General features: G+C 44.4%; 1 protein-coding gene across 8 annotated transcripts in view; it reads left to right on the plus strand.

The window, feature by feature from the left end:
- LOC123999762 (septin-7-like) overlaps window positions 1-17695 on the plus strand; it is a 37997-nt gene extending 20302 nt beyond the window's left edge. For 5 of the 8 annotated variants that reach the window (XM_046305807.1, XM_046305817.1, XM_046305811.1 and 2 more), the window contains 12 exons: window positions 6037-6143; window positions 8793-8893; window positions 9044-9178; window positions 11800-11917; window positions 12031-12123; window positions 12275-12371; window positions 12864-12875; window positions 15308-15359; window positions 15481-15609; window positions 15891-16026; window positions 16174-16319; window positions 16444-17695. In XM_046305807.1, coding sequence (XP_046161763.1) covers window positions 6037-6143; window positions 8793-8893; window positions 9044-9178; window positions 11800-11917; window positions 12031-12123; window positions 12275-12371; window positions 12864-12875; window positions 15308-15359; window positions 15481-15609; window positions 15891-16026; window positions 16174-16319; window positions 16444-16483 — 1166 coding nt within the window. In that variant the 3' untranslated portion in view covers window positions 16484-17695. The remainder of the gene's footprint in view (window positions 1-6036; window positions 6144-8792; window positions 8894-9043; window positions 9179-11799; window positions 11918-12030; window positions 12124-12274; window positions 12372-12863; window positions 12876-15307; window positions 15360-15480; window positions 15610-15890; window positions 16027-16173; window positions 16320-16443) is intronic. The other 3 variants (XM_046305824.1, XM_046305830.1, XM_046305794.1) reach the window with 1 other exon arrangement.
- The last annotated feature ends 300 nt before the right edge of the window (window positions 17696-17995 follow it).

The raw sequence follows: 17995 nt of genomic DNA on the forward strand, positions 1-17995 counted from the left end.
TGGAGGGCCGACTCTTCTCTGTGTATATCAATGATGTCGCTCTTGCTGCGGGCGATTTCCTGATCCACCTCTATGCAGACAAACCATTCTGTATACTTCTGGCCCTTCTTTGGATACTGTGCTAACTAACCTCCAAACGAGCTTCAATGCCATACAACACTCCTGTGGTCTCCAACTGGTCTTAAACACCAGTAAAACCAAATGCATGCTTTTCAACCGTTCGCTGCCCCCGCCCGCCCGACTAGCATCACCACCCTGGACGGTTCCGACCTTGAATATGTGGACAACTATAAATACCTAGGTGTCTGGCTAGATTGTAAACTCTCCTTCCAGACTCATAAAAAACATCTCCAATCCAAAATCAAATCTAGAATCGGCTTTCTATTTCGCAACAAAGCCTCCTTCACTCACGCCGCCAAACTTACCCTGGTAAAAACTGACTATCCTACTGATCCTCGACTTCGGCAATGTCATCCACAAAATAGCTTCCAACACTACTCAGCAAACTGGATGCAGTCTGTCACAGTGCCATCCATTTTGTTACCAAATCACCTTATACCACCCACCACTGCGACCTGTATGCTCTAGTCGGCCCTCGCTACATATTCTTTGCCAGACCCACTGGCTCCAGGTCATCTATAGGTCTATGCTAGGTAAAGCTCCGCCTTATCTCAGTTCACTGGTCACAATAACTACACCCACCTGTAGCACACGTTCCAGCAGATATATCTCACTGATCATCCCAAAAGCCAACACCTCATTTGGCCACCTTCCAGTTCCCTGCTGCCAGTGACTGGAACGAATTGCAAAAAGTTGGAGACTTTTATTTCCCTCACCAACTTTAAACATCAACTATCTGAGCAGCTAACTGATCGCTGCAACTGTACATAGTCCATCTGTAAATAACCCACCCAATCTACCTACCTCATCCCCATACTGTTTTTATTTGATTTACTTTTCTATTTTGCACACCAGTATCTCTACTTGCACATCATCTGCTCATTTATCACTCCAGTGTTAATCTGCTAAATTGTAACTTCGCTCCTATTGCCTATTTATTGCCTACCCCCTCATACCTTTTGCGCACACTGTATATAGACTTTATTTTTTCTACTGTGTCATTGATTTGTTTATTGTGTAACTGTGTTGTTGTCTGTGTCAGACTTCTTTGCGTTATCTAGGCCATGTCGCAGTTGCAAATAAGAACTTGTTCTCAACTAGCCTACCTGGTTAAATAAAAATAATAATTTTGACGTTTTTGCCGAGGAGATTTTAGTCGTGCAATTTTACATCCAACTAAAATGTTTGGTGCAGTGTTTTTCATGTTTTTTTGTTGTTGCATGAAACAAGTGGTTTCTTATTCAATGACACAGACTATTGAAGAATCCCTACTGTTGACCAATCGCCGACAAAGAGGTGTAGACTTCGGCCCCGAACTACGGCTTGCCTCCAGAAAAGATTGTGTGCCCGAACAGCCCCAAAAAAACTCAAGTCTAAAATGTCGTCATAATATATGGACCAACTCGACCAAACGGTTGTGGAAGCCTTTATAGGTGGAGTACACTGCAGAGGACATTGGTTGTAATTTGTGATGCATCCTCTTTGGAGTAGTTCTATTCGGTGTTTGGTTAGTGCCCTGTGTTGTGGCTGGGCTGTTGTGGCTCTCTTGCTGCTTTTCCACTGAAACAGTGTTACACTAGTGTATACACCATTATGTTATGCTAGGTAGTGTTACACTAGTGTATACACCATTATGTTATGCTAGGTAGTGTTACACTGGTGTATACACCATTATGTTATGCTAGGTAGTGTTACACTAGTGTATACACCATTATGTTATGCTAGGTAGTGTTACACTAGTGTATACACCATTATGTTATGCTAGGTAGTGTTAGTGTTACATTATGTTATGCTAGGTAGTGTTACACTAGTGTATACACCATTATGTTATGCTAGGTAGTGTTACACTAGTGTATACACCATTATGTTATGCTAGGGAAGTTGTTTCCATAGCTAGGGCTGACAGTGAGCAGAATCAACAACCTCTGCATAATCAAAACAGTTGCTTTGTGAAAAGGCGTAGCCTAGTGGGTAGCCTAGTGGTTAGAGCATTGGACTAGTAACTGAAAAGTTCAAATCCCTGACAAGGTACAAATCTGTTGTTCTGCCCCTGAACGGGCAGTTAACCCACTGTTCCTAGGCCGTCATTGAAAATAAGAATTTGTTCTTAACTGACTTGCCTAGTTAAATAAAGGTCAAATAAATACATGTAAATTCAACCTGAAAAGTACCAGTGGCCTGGCTTTGGCCCTAACTGAGAGCAGGTTCTCCGGAGCCATGGCCAAGAGAGAGACTGGTGCCGGCACCCGCGATATAGAAACAGAAAAGTCTGAGCCTTTTGGGTGAAACACCATGGTAAATCCTGACTGGAAATGCACCGTTTAAGTGAAGTGTTTGGGGAGATGGGGGCCAGGGGGGTGTAATTGATCTGGGACAGCAGCATGAGGGGGGTGGAGGGAAGATGAAGTAGGGGTTGGTTTTTAGATGGTAGGAAATGGTTCAAATTATTTTTGGTAGTAATAGGCCTACAGAGTCTAGGGAAAGTATGTGAACCCTTTGGAATGTCCTGGATTTCTGCATAAATTGGTCATCAAATTTGATCTGATCTTAATCTAAGTCACAACAATAGACAAACATAGTGTGCTTAAACTAATAACACACAAATTATTGTATTTTTCTTGTCGATATTGAAAACATAATTTAAACATTCACAGTGTAGGTTGGAAAAAGTATCTGAACCCTTAGGCTAATGACTTCTCCAAAAGCTAATTGGAGTCAGGAGTCAGCTAACCTGGAGTCTAATCGATGAGATTGGAGATGTTAGTTAGAGCTGCGTTGCTCACAAAATGCGAGTTTTCTATTCACAAGAAGCATTGCCTGAAGAGATCTCAGAAGATTTAAGATTAAGAATTGTTTACTTGCATAAAGCTGGAAAGTGTTACAAAAGTATCTCTAAAAGCCTTGATGTTCATCAGTCCACGGTAAGACAAATTGTCTATAAATTGAGAAAGTTCAGCACTGTTGCTACTCTCCCTAGGAGTGGCCATCCTGCAAAGAGGATTGCAAGAGCACAGCGTAGAATGCTCAATGAGGTTAAGAAGAATCCTAGTGTCAGCTAAAGACTTACAGAAATCTCTGGAACATGCTAACATCTCTTGACGAGTCTACAATTCATAAAACACTAAAGAATGGTTTTCATGGGAGGACACCACGGAAGAAGCCACTGCCGTCCAAAAAAAAACATTGCTGCAAATCTGAGGTTTGTAAAAGTGCACCTGGATGTTCCAAAATATTCTGTGGACAGATGAAGTTGAGTTGTTTGGAAGGAACACACTGTGTGGAGAGAAAAAGGCACAGCACACAAACATCAAAACCTCATCCCAACTGTAAAGTATGGTGGAGGGAGCATCATGGTTTGGGGCAGCTTAGCTGCCTCAGGGCCTGGACAGCTTGCTATCATCGACAGAAAAATGAATGAAAAATGAATTCCCACGTTTCTCAAGACATTTTGCAGGGGAATGTTAGGCTGTCTGTCCGCCAATTGCGTCACGCAACTTCTGTTGAGCTTCAACAGGACAACAATCCAAAACACAGAAGTAAATCAACAGCAGAATGGCTTCAACAGAAGATGATATGCCTTCTGGAGTGGCCCAGTCAGAATCCTGACCTCAACCTGATTTGAGATACTGTGGCATGACCTCGAGCAGTTCACACCAGACATCCCAAGAATAATGCTGAACTGAAACAGTTTTGTAAGGAGGAATGGTCCAAAATTCCTCCTGACCGTTGTGCCGGTCTGATCCTCAACTACAGAAAACGTTTGGTTGAGTTTATTGCTGCCAAAGGAGGGTCAACCAGTTATTAAATCCAAGGGTTCACATACTTTTCCCACCCTGCACTGTGAATGTTTACACAGTGTGTTCAATAAAGACATGAAAACGTATAATTGTTTGTGTTATTAGTTTAAGCAGACTGTGTTTGTCTATTGTTGTGACCTATACGAAGATCAGATCAAATTGTATGACTAATTTATGCAGAAATACAGGTATTTCCAATTTCACATACTTTTTCTTGCCACTGTATAAAGGATAATATATATATTATTTCTCCACGTGTCAGTGTTTGGTTTTTCATTTGCTTTTCTCGCCAACATCAGCAAGCGGTCACCCTCATCCTCAAACTAACAAAGGATGAGGAGGCTCTAGGCTAAAAGAGCTGAAGAGCTGAAAGCTCAGCTGCTCTCTATGCCAGGATTCCAATAGAGTTAATATTGCATTTCTGAACGTTTTTATTTCATTTTTAAGTATCCTCTATTTAAAAAATGTTTCTAATCCAGTGAACTCTGATCCTAATTCTGTTCTCCGCAGTATCTAATTAACCCCAAAACGCAGATGAATGTCCCGGGACCCCACTCAGAACAGGGTCTCTCTCTATCTGGGTGTTATAGATCCATGCTGCATACATGAGAGGCAGAGAGAAACAGATGATCCCCAATACCAGATTTCAAGGACACAGAGAGGGGAGGGTGAGGGCATGTCTTCTCTGCTTTAGCTGCACACTCCTGACCCTCTGTGGTCCCCCTCCATTCCCCTCAGAGAGACGTAGGAGATGCACTTACGTCCCACCCCCCCTTCTGGTTTGGGAGGGTGACCACCTCCAGCATGGGCGAGGGGCTGGGATGTGTCGATTTACCCAGCAGTTACAGTATGTCTGCTACCTCCTGGTTAAACAGTGTGTTTAAAGAGCCAGGGATCCTGTAATCTAGTGCTGTTTGTCAGCCAGCGGTGAGTTGAGGAAGTGTCTTGGTGCGGAGGAACCGCCCAGAGTCTGCACCTCAAAGAGCAGTTACATTTACATTACATTTAAACGCTCTTATCCAGAGTCTGCACCTTATGACATCCAGTGGGACAGTCACTTAACAATAGTGCATCTAAAACTTGTGGGGTGAAGGTTAAGGTATTCCTTAAAACACTGGTGAATCGTGAGGGAATTCTGTGTGAAGGTTAAGAGAAACACTGGAATCTGAGGATTTCACAACTGTTCAGGACAACCTGATAATTGGATAAGAGCGTCTGCTAAATGACTTAAATGTAAATGTATCTGGGATTCAGTCATCATAATTTGTGGTGGCAGATGATTTGGTTGTAAATATAATGAATATTGTATGCAGAGATGAACACATACAACCCCACTCATCTAACAGTCAGTCATTATCAGGCAGTATTGATGGAAGAGAGAGGGCCCCATGAACCTCCCCTCAAGTTTGTTTTATGTTGTGCTGTTACGATTTCCAATAAGTGATCCCCTTAACCCCAAGAACATGTCTTGGAGCAGTAGTATGGGTTGACTTGTGGTGGGGTGCCCCCTGCTGGGACCATGGTGGTAGTGCTGCTGTTGCTCAGCTGCTAGTGGGTTGGTCCTGCTGGAGCACGCCAGGCAACCTTCCTTTTACCATTCCCTACCCCCTGAACACTGGAGAAGTCACTCCCCAGCACAGTTTGCCAGATGCCCACTCATTAATCACTGTAACATGTACGTGGGAGATTGTGTGTGTGTGTGTGATCTGTAAACTAATGGGTGATATAGTCAAACCGTCAACATGCCGAATGATTCTAATGTCAGGGTGGGAAGAAAGGGGAAGGAACATTGGGAAGAGAGATGTTTTATTCCCTCGGACTTCACGCCTACTCTCTGGCAGATGCACTTTTGACCTTTCCCAGTGAGACACGGAATCAGCTTTGTATATCCTGTGCTGCAGTTCTTTGGGACAGAGATTACCTTCAAACCTTAGACTGTGACTGTCACTACAGGATGTGTATGATGTCATTAAGTGTGTTGAAGTGTATGCATAGGTAAATGAAGGCTTAACTGTATGCTGAAACATGTTGGTTTTACCTGTTATTTTAGCTATGGTGTTGATGGATTACATTGATTGACAATGTAACTGATGTCTGATCTCCTTAACTCCTCCCATAGGTGAGTCAGGATTGGGGAAATCCACGCTCATCAACTCCCTCTTCCTGACTGACCTGTACTCCAAGGATTACCCAGGGCCATCCCTACGGATCAAGAAGACTGTTCAGGTAGCCCACATCCCTCTCTCCTCGACCTCTCACCCCTGATCTAACCTACCTCCCATCCATGTTTGTCTCGCTTCAGGACTGGCACTACTCCCAAAAACCCCTCCATTCTCTCTCTAGCTGGTTCCAACTCCCCCTGGGCTCAATCCTCCCTCCTCACCTCTCTAACCATCCCCCATATCCAAACACATGTGGGAGTTCAACACAACCAAAGGCCAGAGATCACACAGCAAACAAACCCAACTACCACTGGATGGTTACGGTGGCCAGGTCATAGGCAACGCACCCAGAGAACCAGCAGCCTTATATGGCCTTGATAAAAAGGAGCTGGACAGGTGAAGAGGCTGCATCTGGAGGACCAGGGGAGGGGAGGGAGGGGTGTAGGCTAGTTGAGGGTGTTTGGGGAGGTTTGTGTGGTCTCGATTTAGAATGGGGACAAGGAGGGGAGGAGAGGGGAATAAGTTGGACTCAGGCCTGCTGGTCCCTCTTGGTGCCTGAAGGGGTCAGTAGGAGGTTAGGAATGTTCCCATGAAACAACACACAGTGGTGACTTTCCCACCAAACACTAGACTGTCATCTGAGGCATCCTGTAATAACCTCCTGTCTTTATGACACATATGCAAAGGCACACACACACACAGGGGTGGTGCTTGATATTTGGGTTCATACTGAGAGCACTAATGTGTTGGAGTTAGTAGCCATGGCAGGCACGTGCACAGATCGGGGTCTACCTGTTCAGAGCAACTAGCCCTTTGCTCTACCACTCGCCAAGTGCCCTTTGTGGGTGGTGACATTTTTTAAAAATTTGTTCTGAATCCAAGGTAAGTCGCCTTGAGGTTGTCAAGTTCGCCACCCCCGGCTGTTGGTTGGTTGCACCTGTTGGTCTGCCCTGTACGGAGCTCGCACGCCCCCGGTATCCAAACACTCATGTCTTGAGAAGCAGTCACCGGTCAAGTGTGTGTTGTTAGCTACCTAGTTTAAATATCAACAGTACTGCCACAGCAGCTGCTGCATAACATTTTATTAACACTTGATAACACTTCATTTACACGATCAACAGTATTGGGTCTGGTTGGCTGATGGCCTACCCACAATAGAGAGGCAGAGAGACCTAGAGAGGAGCAGCTGCATCCACCATCCTCCGACCCAACTCCATCCCTTCTTCAGTCAGGAGTTGCACGTGTGTCAGGGCAGCAGCAACACAGCTAGTCTAGACTCTAGCTAACCACCATACACTAAAATATCCACACAAGCCACTAGCCGGCCATATATCATGAGTTAGAAGATTATTAATAACATATTATTAAGTTATTTAAGAGCACTGAAGATAAATCTCAATCAGAAAGAAAAAGCTAGCTATAACTACGGGCTCCCGAGTGGCACATCGGTCTAAGCCACTGCATCTCAGTGAAAGGGGTGTCACTACAGTACCTGGTTTGAATCCAGGCTGTATCACATCCGGCTGTGATTGGGAGTCCCATAAGGCGGCGCACAATTGGCCCAGGGTAGGCCGTCATTGTAAATAAGAATTTGTTCTTAACTGACTTGCTTGGTTAAATAAAAAAATTATTTTAAAAATAAATTTAAAAACAATAGCAGATTTACATCAATGATCAGCTCTATATCCGATGTCAATCATGTCTTTAGGAGGCACTAACTAGCTTGCTTACAATTTGAGATCGGTGAGTGTGTTGTCCTTTTTTCATTTTGAGCCCCCCTGAGTGATCTGTGCGTGGGCCTGAGCCATGGTAAGTTACAATCTCCTGAAATTAGAATCACACTCATATAAAGCTGCCCAAAAAAATGTGTTTTGTTTGTTTGAGCAAATGTTTGACTTCCCTTTTGAATGTAGACAGAAATAAGCTGTTTTGCACATTTGTTGAGGCCTGAGATTCCTTGTTGTGTCTCAGGGGTCCCTGTGGTTCCTGCTGATGTGTTTGGAGTGTGTCCAATGTTTAGGAATGGAACTGTTTGGGTCGGCCAGATCCACAGTGTAAAAATGGAGGGGTAGACTTGGGGCAAGTGAGCTGTGTGATGTGGCCACTGAGGGGTAGACTTGGGGCAAGTGAGCTGTGTGATGTGGCCACTGAGGGGTAGACTTGGGGCAAGTGAGCTGTGTGATGTGGCCACTGAGGGGTAGACCAGCTGTGATGTGGCCACTGAGGGGTAGACTTGGGGCAAGTGAGCTGTGTGATGTGGCCACTGAGGGGTAGACTTGGGGCAAGTGAGCTGTGTGATGTGGCCACTGAGGGGTAGACTTGGGGCAAGTGAGCTGTGTGATGTGGCCACTGAGGGGTAGACTTGGGGCACGTGAGCTGTGTGATGTGGCCACTGAGGGGTAGAAACGGGAAGAGTATTTACATTCCAATAAATCTCTTAATCTCTTATGTTTGTCAAATGGTCACATTCTGTCTACTCAGATTTCACTGAACTGATGGGTGTTCTGGGGGTTTTCTTCCTTTGATTTTCATTCACTGAAGTTGATTTTTAAGCAGCAAAATCAACCAACAGTATTATCATGGAGTCCCAGCTGCCACTCTGATCAAGAGAACGTGATGACACTATTGATGAACTGTAGTGTGTGTGGAGGCGCTGAGGGATAACATGGGAACTATGGAGTGCTGTTTTAGAGAAACTGTTGCTGTTTTACAGGTGGAGCAGTCCAGGGTTCTGGTGAAGGAAGGGGGTGTCCAACTCACTCTCACCATCGTCGATACACCAGGGTTCGGAGATGCAGTGGATAATAGTAACTGGTGAGTATTGGGAGTAATTGTGAGCATGTATGAATGACAGTTTGTATGTTGTGTAGGAGTGAATATATGCTCTCTGAATCAATGAGAGCCTACATGTAGAGTAAACAACATTTTCCTATTTTTTCTCTCTCCTTAATCATCCCCTCTCAGCTGGCAGCCTGTCATTAACTACATTGACAGTAAGTGTGAGGACTTCCTGAATGCGGAGTCCAGGGTGAACCGAAGACTGATGCCAGACAACAGGGTTCACTGCTGCCTGTACTTCATCGCCCCCTCTGGCCATGGGTGAGTACTGACACTGACAGGCCTTGTAGGGACAGGCCCTTTGTCATGGACCAGTACTACAATGATGCCGTAGAACATACAGTATGTATGATGCCTATGCATATGTACTGGATAACATGGATCATAGAAATTCTAGATTTAAAAACATTCCCTCTATATAATAAAATATGCCATTTAACAGACACTTTTATCTAAAGTGACTTAGTCATGGATGCATTGATTTTACCTATGGGTGGTCCTCGAACCCACTACTCTGGCATTATAAGCGCCAAAGCCATGCTCTACCAACTGAGCTACAGAGGACCACTTCCCTGTGCTGCTTCTGAGTTAGAGTACCCACATATTCGTATGTGCATTACACTCATTGTTATATAAGCCATGATGCTATTGCTTCTATATGCTTTTGATCGTGTGCCTTTGCCTTTATCTATGCTTCTCTACCTGCCTATGTATGTGAGGCTGAATGTGAACATTACATTTACATTTACATTTAAGTCATTTAGCAGACGCTCTTATCCAGAGCGACTTACAAATTGGTGCATTCACCTTATGACATCCAGTGGAACAGTCACTTTACAATAGTGCATCTAAATCTTAAAGGGGGGGTGAGAGGGATTACTTATCCTATCCTAGGTATTCCTTAAAGAGGTGGGGTTTCAGGTGTCTCCGGAAGGTGGTGATTGACTCCGCTGTCCTGGCGTCGTGAGGGAGTTTGTTCCACCATTGGGGGGCCAGAGCAGCGAACAGTTTTGACTGGGCTGAGCGGGAGCTGTACTTCCTCAGTGGTAGGGAGGCGAGCAGGCCAGAGGTGGATGAACGCAGTGCCCTTGTTTGGGTGTAACATGAGTGGATTGGATTGTAGGCGTAGCCATGGGTCCACATATGTGAGTGGGAAGTGAGAGAGAGATGTAGGATGCCAATGTTGTGACCCACAAGGTTGCATAACACCCACTAGACTGAGCGTGCTCTGTGGAAGATGAGCATTCTCACCATCACTGAGCCAGCTAATCAGGAGGCAGCAGCTCGCTGAGGAGCCCAGAGCTCAGAATCCCTGGGAACGGGAGGTTTTAGTTTCAGCCTAGAAAATTGCCTCAATAGCAACTCAGCTAGGTCCACAATTTGTATCATAGCACACCCTATCCAACCTCACACCTTTTAACAAACCATGATTGCTGTAATTATATGCAGCAATAAGGAGTAGGGACACATGGTTGCTGTAATTATATGTAGCCATAAGGAGTAGGGACACGTGGTTGCTGTAATTATATGCAGCCATAAGGAGTAGGGACACATGGTTGCTGTAATTATATGTAGCCATAAGGAGTAGGGACACGTGGTTGCTGTAATTATATGCAGCCATAAGGAGTAGGGACACGTGGTTGCTTTTATTATATGTAGCCATAAGGAGTAGGGACACGTGGTTGCTGTAATTATATGTAGCCATAAGGAGTAGGGACACATGGTTGCTGTAATTATATGTAGCCATAAGGAGTAGGGACACGTGGTTGCTGTAATTATATGTAGCCATAAGGAGTAGGGACACGTGGTTGCTGTAATTATATGCAGCCATAAGGAGTAGGGACACGTGGTTGCTGTAATTATATGCAGCCATAAGGAGTAGGGACACGTGGTTGCTGTAATTATATGTAGCCATAAGGAGTAGGGACACGTGGTTGCTGTAATTATATGCAGCCATAAGGAGTAGGGACACATGTTTGCTGTAATTCTATAAGACCCACACAAGGTGATGTATTAAGAGATCAGAGGTCATGTCAGCTCTTGCCTCTGACCCCCCTGCTCCTGATAATGTGGAGAGAAATTCAGAACATGACATTTAATCTTTGTCAGGTCTGTCTGTCTCTCTCCCCAGTTCTCTACCCAGTTCATAAGCCTCCTTTATTCTTGCGACCTGTAAACAGCTGGAGTGTTGCACTGTATCTCTACATTCATGGGATACTCAGCAGCAGCACCCCCCCCCTTACTGCTCTGCCCCCTCCAGGCCTTCCCTCCGGCCCCTGGACAGAACTCACTCTCTCAGGCCACTGAGAAGAATAGCCCCTTTGTCCACCTACTCCCTCACCAGTCAGAGTGAGAACACAGAGAATCCCTCATGAGCCCACCATGACATAATTATTAGTGGTCGCTGACTGTAAAAAAGAAAATACAGAAAAATAAGTCAGTCACTGTTTCTTTGATTCCTTTGTACCCCCACTGTGTTTTCATGCCTGTGACCCTCTACCGGTGACATAATGAACTGCATCAGTTTGAGTATAAAGTGTACTTATGGTTTTCGTGATATGTCGGAAACTCTGACATTTCCGACTTGCTAACCTAGGTGGAAGAGTCGGCTCCTGAGTTTCCCTATTGGGAGGTATCAAAATCAACCACAATGAAGCTCTACGCAAATAACTTGCGTTCACTTTAACGCAGAGGTTCTGAATTTCCGACATGGTGTGAATGCGGCATAGCTGCAGAGAATTATTCAGGACGATGTCACATCAAAGCATAGATCAGCCTTCCCTACCTGCCTGTGTTTGTCTGACTGGATGACTGTAACTGTATGATTGTGCAACAACAGAAACTCAGAATAGATTTTTTTCAATGTGTGAATTCCCCTTTAGGCTAAAGCCCCTGGACATTGAGTTTATGAAGCGTCTCCATGACAAGGTCAACGTGATCCCTCTCATCGCCAAGGCAGACACCCTGACACCTGAGGAATGCCAGCTATTCAAGAAACAGGTGTGGGGGTGTGTGTGTGTGTGGTAATTCTTTGTGTTCGCACAAACCCATTGTGTGTACCGGTATGTGTGTGGCAATAACTCAAGTCATTTTTACCTTCAACTCATCCTCAGATCATGAAGGAAATCCAAGAACACAAGATCCAGATCTACGAGTTTCCTGACATCGAGGACGATGAGGACAGCAAGCTTATCCGGAAGATCAAGGTAGTGTGCAAAGAGGGTGTGCGAGACGGATAGTCAACCTGTATCAGTTCACACGAGTCTCTATCTGCCCAGTTTGGTTATCTAATATATTGTGGATACTGTACAGGCTCACTGATTAACTGACTCTTGTCCCTCTGTCCCGGTGTGGCAGGAGCGGATGCCTCTGGCAGTGGTTGGCAGCAATGTGGTGATCGAAGTAAACGGCAAGAAGGTCAGAGGTCGTCAGTACCCCTGGGGCGTGGCAGAAGGTAGGTTCAGCACGTTCCGGGCTGGGTTCTCTGTTCTCTAGCTCAGATGAGACGAGGTATTGGCATGATGTTGAGGGTTGTACTGCTCTTTATTAATGTCACTCACTGTGCCATGCTTGAGGACGGAGTGTGGAGATCCAGTGTAGGGAGGCTGCATGGTCTCCCCCCCCCCCCGATAGTGTGTCTGACGGGGATTCTGGAAAAGGGGGACAGGGATCTAATAGGGTATCATGGTCCCCCTGACAGTAAACACTGTACCGCCCACTGACATCAGAGGGAAAGACTGTCACCCTGTTTTTTTTCATCATTGGCCACAATGGATCGTTGTTGTTGTTCTCCACTTGATTTTCTTTTGTTTTAGTCCCCTAAAATACTTCTTTCTTTTTTTTCATTTCAAGTGTTTCTCTGTGGTTGACCGTTTATCAGTCTTTCACTTTTTCATTCTTTCTTTTCTCTTTTTCCTTTCCATCTATTCTTTTCCATGACTGACAGAGGGCATTTTTGGTAAACAAAACCATCTCTCACTTTTTCTACTACTCTCCCTCAGGCCTTCCTCCCCTCTTCACCTTTATGTTGCTGTGACATTAGGTTGATGGTCAGGGGTCATGGAGAAAACTAAAGGCTGTTCAATGCTAACGCTACTCCTAGAATAAAGCAAAATCACCCTCTAACTTATGTTTATAGGGGCCTAATTATCTTGATATAAAAAGTAATAAATTTTCCAAAACTCTGAGCCACCTTTTATCTGTTTTTGTCATCATTTGGCCACTCATGAACACTCATACAATTATAGACATGTTAAGAGATAAAGGTGCATTTGCACAAACTTATTGTATACATAATGTCAATGTATACACATTTTGCATGCATGCTCTACAAACATTCGCTCACGTATATAGCTACACACTCTTGCTCTAAATCCTGGTGCCATGATGCTGTTTGCTGGCACTCCATACCTGTAGTTGCACTCTACAGTCTCTGGTTCGAATCCAGACTGTTTCATATCCGGCTGTGATTGGGAGTCTCATAGAGGGCGGCGCACAATTGGCCCCGCGTCGTCTGGGTTTGGCCGGGGTAGGCCGTCATTGAAAATAAGAATTTGTTCTTGACTGACTTGCCTAGTTAAATAAAGATAAATAAAAATATGCCGTATGTGGAGGTCCTGTGCTGACGTGGTTACAAGTGGTGTACAGTGTGAGGCCGGTTGGATGTACTGCCATATTCTCTAAAACGATGTTGGAGGTAGCTTGTGGTTTAGAAATTAACATTTCAATTCTCTGGCAACAGCTCTGGTGGACATTGCTGCAGTCAGCATGCCAATTGCACACTCCCTCAACTTGAGACATCTGTAGCGTTGTGTGACAAAACTGCACATTTTTGTGGCATTTTATTGCCCCCCCGCACAAGGTTCAACTATGTAATGATCGTGTTGTTTAAACAGTTTCTTGATATGCCACACCTGTCAGGTGGATGGAACATCTTGGAAAAGGAGAAATTCTCACTAAAAAGGATGTAAACAAATTTGTGCGTTCAATTTGAGAGAAATAAGCTTTTTGTGTGTATGAAACATTTCTGGTATCTTTTATTTCAGCTCATGAAACATGAGACCAACACTTTACATGTTGCGTTCATATTTTTGTTCCGTATACATTGCATATTGATGCATAGAGCATTTTACAATAAGTACCTGGTCATGAGCTAAGACATGTTTCACTGCTCTTTGCTCATTCAATGGAAACGTCCATGCATGTATCATAACCTAACAAACATTCGTAGCTAAAGCACTCTGGCTTAAAACTCCAGATGGGCAGCTGACCTCTTGCTCGCTTTCTGTTGTTTTAATGTCAGAGCACTGAAAACAGTGAGGGGGCAACAACCATTCAGTCCAGCATACATCAGGAGTGTTTAGCCAATCGGCCGAGGGTGTATCTTTCCAACAGCGCTACAACTCTGCTTTGTTGTGTCCCTATCACCCTTTGAACCCAACCCTCCTCCACTCCCGCCCCATCACTGAGGCTGGCCTGCCCTGCCAGCCATCATACCCCCTCATGTAACCCCTGGTTCAGTAGACAGTCAGGTTGGACAGACACGGGTTATGGGGGTCACCTGGGCTCCTGTGTGCCCTCCCTTCATCAAAGTCACTCAGGTAGGTGACATCTGGGGATTGGTTGGCAGACGGGGCTCTATGCATGCACCTCGTGGTAAGGTGTCCTCCTGAGATCCACAGCTGACAGCGGGATGCATATTAGGTTTAGCCCTAGAGGAGGTGGGGCCTGGGGAGAGGAGCCATGTTTTGATCAGGAAAGAGGAGGAATCCACACTTCAGCAGCAGCACAGCGTCTCTGCAGTCCTTTTCCAGAATCCCATGTGATCTTCTAACTGTGTGTTTGTCTGAGCAGAGAGACTGTATGGCCATCTAATCAGCTGAAATGAATGGCTTAGGGCAGTAGTCTGTCTGATCGGTGAGATGTTTGTCTATCTGACTGTTGTTGTTTACTCCATGTATACTACTGAATGTCTGTCTGAACAGTGGTCCAGTGAGATGTCCTGTCTCTGTGTTAGCAAGCAGTGATAGGTTTGACGGTGTCTGTGTGTAAACTAAATAATGTGTCTGCTCAGTGAACAGTCTAACTGACTGAGCATGGCTCCTTTTGGCTCATGCATTTGTGTGTTGACTGTGTGTCTGTGTTTGACTACCGAACTGTCTCATCAGCTAATAGGCTGTGATTAGATTGTACACTTGACTAGCTGAGTGACCCAGTGCTTTTTGGCTCCAGAAGTAGAGATTGTCCCATTTGATCCGAGAGCTTTTGTAGTGTCGTTAGACACCAATTATTATTGGGAACTCTGGGAAGTGGTGTGTATTCTACCAGTAGACACAGTAATGATGAGATTCATCTCAAAAGGTCTCTGACATCTCTCTCTTCCTGTTTCAGTGGAGAACGGGGAGCACTGTGACTTTACTGTCTTACGGAACATGCTGATCAGGTGAGAGACAGAGGATGCATGCCAAAGTGATTTATACCGCAGCATTTACAGTATGTACAGTGATATCGTTAGAATTAGTGATATCGTTATTTGAGATAACGTTAGCAATTCCCTCCTGTAGGACCCATATGCAAGATCTGAAGGATGTGACCAACAACGTCCACTATGAGAACTACCGCAGCAGGAAGCTTGCTGCCGTCACCTGCAATGGAGGAGTGGACACCAGCAAGACCAAGAACCAAATGACCAGGTAGGAGAGAGACCCTAATCATCAGAGGAAATGCCACACTTCTGATATGTTGAATAGTATTCAGACAGTAATAATCTAAATGACGTTAAGAGAACAAATATCAATATCATTCATTTGCTATGAAGCTTTATTTCATAGACGAACCTTTGGTTTGATACTTTAAGGTATTGTCAAACTGTCATTAAGTGACAGTTGACAAGACTATATTAGATGTGATTCATGAATCACTGGGTCACTGTTAGTGATGCTTGTTGTCTGGTCTCTCACCTTTTGACCTGTAGGAGCCCCCTGGCCCAGATGGAGGAGGAGCGGAGGGAACATGTCATGAAGATGAAGAAGATGGAGACTGAGATGGAGCAGGTGTTTGAGATGAAGGTCAAGGAGAAGAAACAGAAACTGAAGGACTCTGAGGCTGAGGTGTGTGTGTGTGTGTGTGTGTGTGTGTGTGTGTGTGTGTGTGTGTGTGTGTGTGTGTGTGAACCAATGGGGACAGGAGAGGTAGAGTTTGTCCGTGTGGGGGTGTATTTGGGTCTTAGTAAGTTTTTGCCTCCCTTCCCTTCTCAGCTGGAGCGACGCCACGAGCAGATGAAAAAGAACTTGGAGGCTCAGTATAAGGAACTGGAGGAGAAGAAGCGTCACCATGAGGAAGAGAAGTCAAACTGGGAGGCACAGCAACGTATACTGGAGCAGCAGAAACTTGACGCTTCTAAGTGAGTGTCTGACACATTTACTCATCCTTGCTCTTTTTCTCTCAGACAAACATACAGTATGCTTGATCTATTTCTCAATGTAATGCAATGCTGAAATGTGACATTTCCCTTTCTCTTTTTACAGGACCATGGAAAAGAACAAAAAGAAAGGAAAAATATTTTAAGAGTTGAACCTATTCCTCCAATGAAATATTACAAACTTGTTTTTACATCCTTTTAGATGGTCACACAATCTGTAACCCACACACACACACACACACACACACACACACACACACACACACACACACACACACACACATATTGTACTATAGTAGACATTCCATACCAACATTCCAAATGTATGTTTCTCTTGTAGTACATGTCAGACATGGACCTCACACATCACTAACTCACTCTCATACAGTACATAAAATACACCCCAATTACTCACTCTCATACAGTACATACAATACACCCCAATTACTCACTCTCATACAGTACATACAATACACCTCAATTACTCACTCTCATACAGTACATACAATACACCCCAATTACTCACTCTCATACAGTACATACAATACACCCCAATTACTCACTCTCATACAGTACATACAATACACCCCAATTACTCACTCTCATACAGTACATACAACACACTCCAATTACTCACTCTCATACAGTACATACAATACACCTCAATTACTCACTCTCATACAGTACATACAATACACCCCAATTACTCACTCTCATACAGTACATACAATACACCCCAATTACTCACTCTCATACAGTACATACAACACACACACACAGCCACATCGCTCTCTAGGAGTCTCTGCCAAAACCTTAACCTTATGTGGGAATGCATGTGAATGTGAAAGTCGATGCCTATTCTTGACATGGAGGAAATGATGTCCCGCTGATCTGAGTTTTACACATGGCAGGCACCATGCATAGTCATCCTTTACACAAGTGTACTACAGACTGTCTTCTAGATGCTGTTCTGGCCACTAAACTCGCCTGTTTCTTCCAGTAGAGGCAGCTCAAGTCTTAGACTATTCGCAAGCACACTCCATTGTGACATGTGTAAACACATAATCATATACAGTCTGAAATTCCTTGAACACTTGGTGCATGTTAAACACCACACTTGGGAGTGTGTGTCCAGGGGGGGGGGGGGCAATGTAGGTGGTCATTAAGGGTTTGAGTCAGGTCGGAGAGTATAAGACAAAAAGAAAATAATTGTGTGGAATGATGACAGTGAAAAGCAAAGTCCAGATGAATATGCCAGGTTCGGGAAAGGGGATGGCCTATCTCAAGTGTGTGTGTGTGTGTGTGTGTGTGTGTGTGTGTGTGTGTGTGTGTGTGTGTGTGTGTGTGTGTGTGTGTGTGTGTGTGTGTGTGTGTGTGTGTGTGTGTGTGTGTGTGTGTGTGTGTGTGTGTGTGTGTGTGTGTGTGTGTAACTGTGTAACTGTAAACTATGTGTTTGAGGTCCTAGATAATGCCTGATAATGCAATCAGAACCATGCCTCCGATTTTTACTAATAGAACACACATGTAAAGTTAACAGGAACATTGTCAGTGTTATAGCAACATTATCTGGATACTGAAGTAGATAATCATTTCCCTATTATATAGACGATATTACACAAATCGCATGGGTGTCTAAAACAATGATAACCGTGACAATG

The sequence above is a fragment of the Oncorhynchus gorbuscha genome, linkage group LG02, assembly GCF_021184085.1.
Source record: "Oncorhynchus gorbuscha isolate QuinsamMale2020 ecotype Even-year linkage group LG02, OgorEven_v1.0, whole genome shotgun sequence".
NCBI lineage: Eukaryota > Metazoa > Chordata > Actinopteri > Salmoniformes > Salmonidae > Oncorhynchus > Oncorhynchus gorbuscha.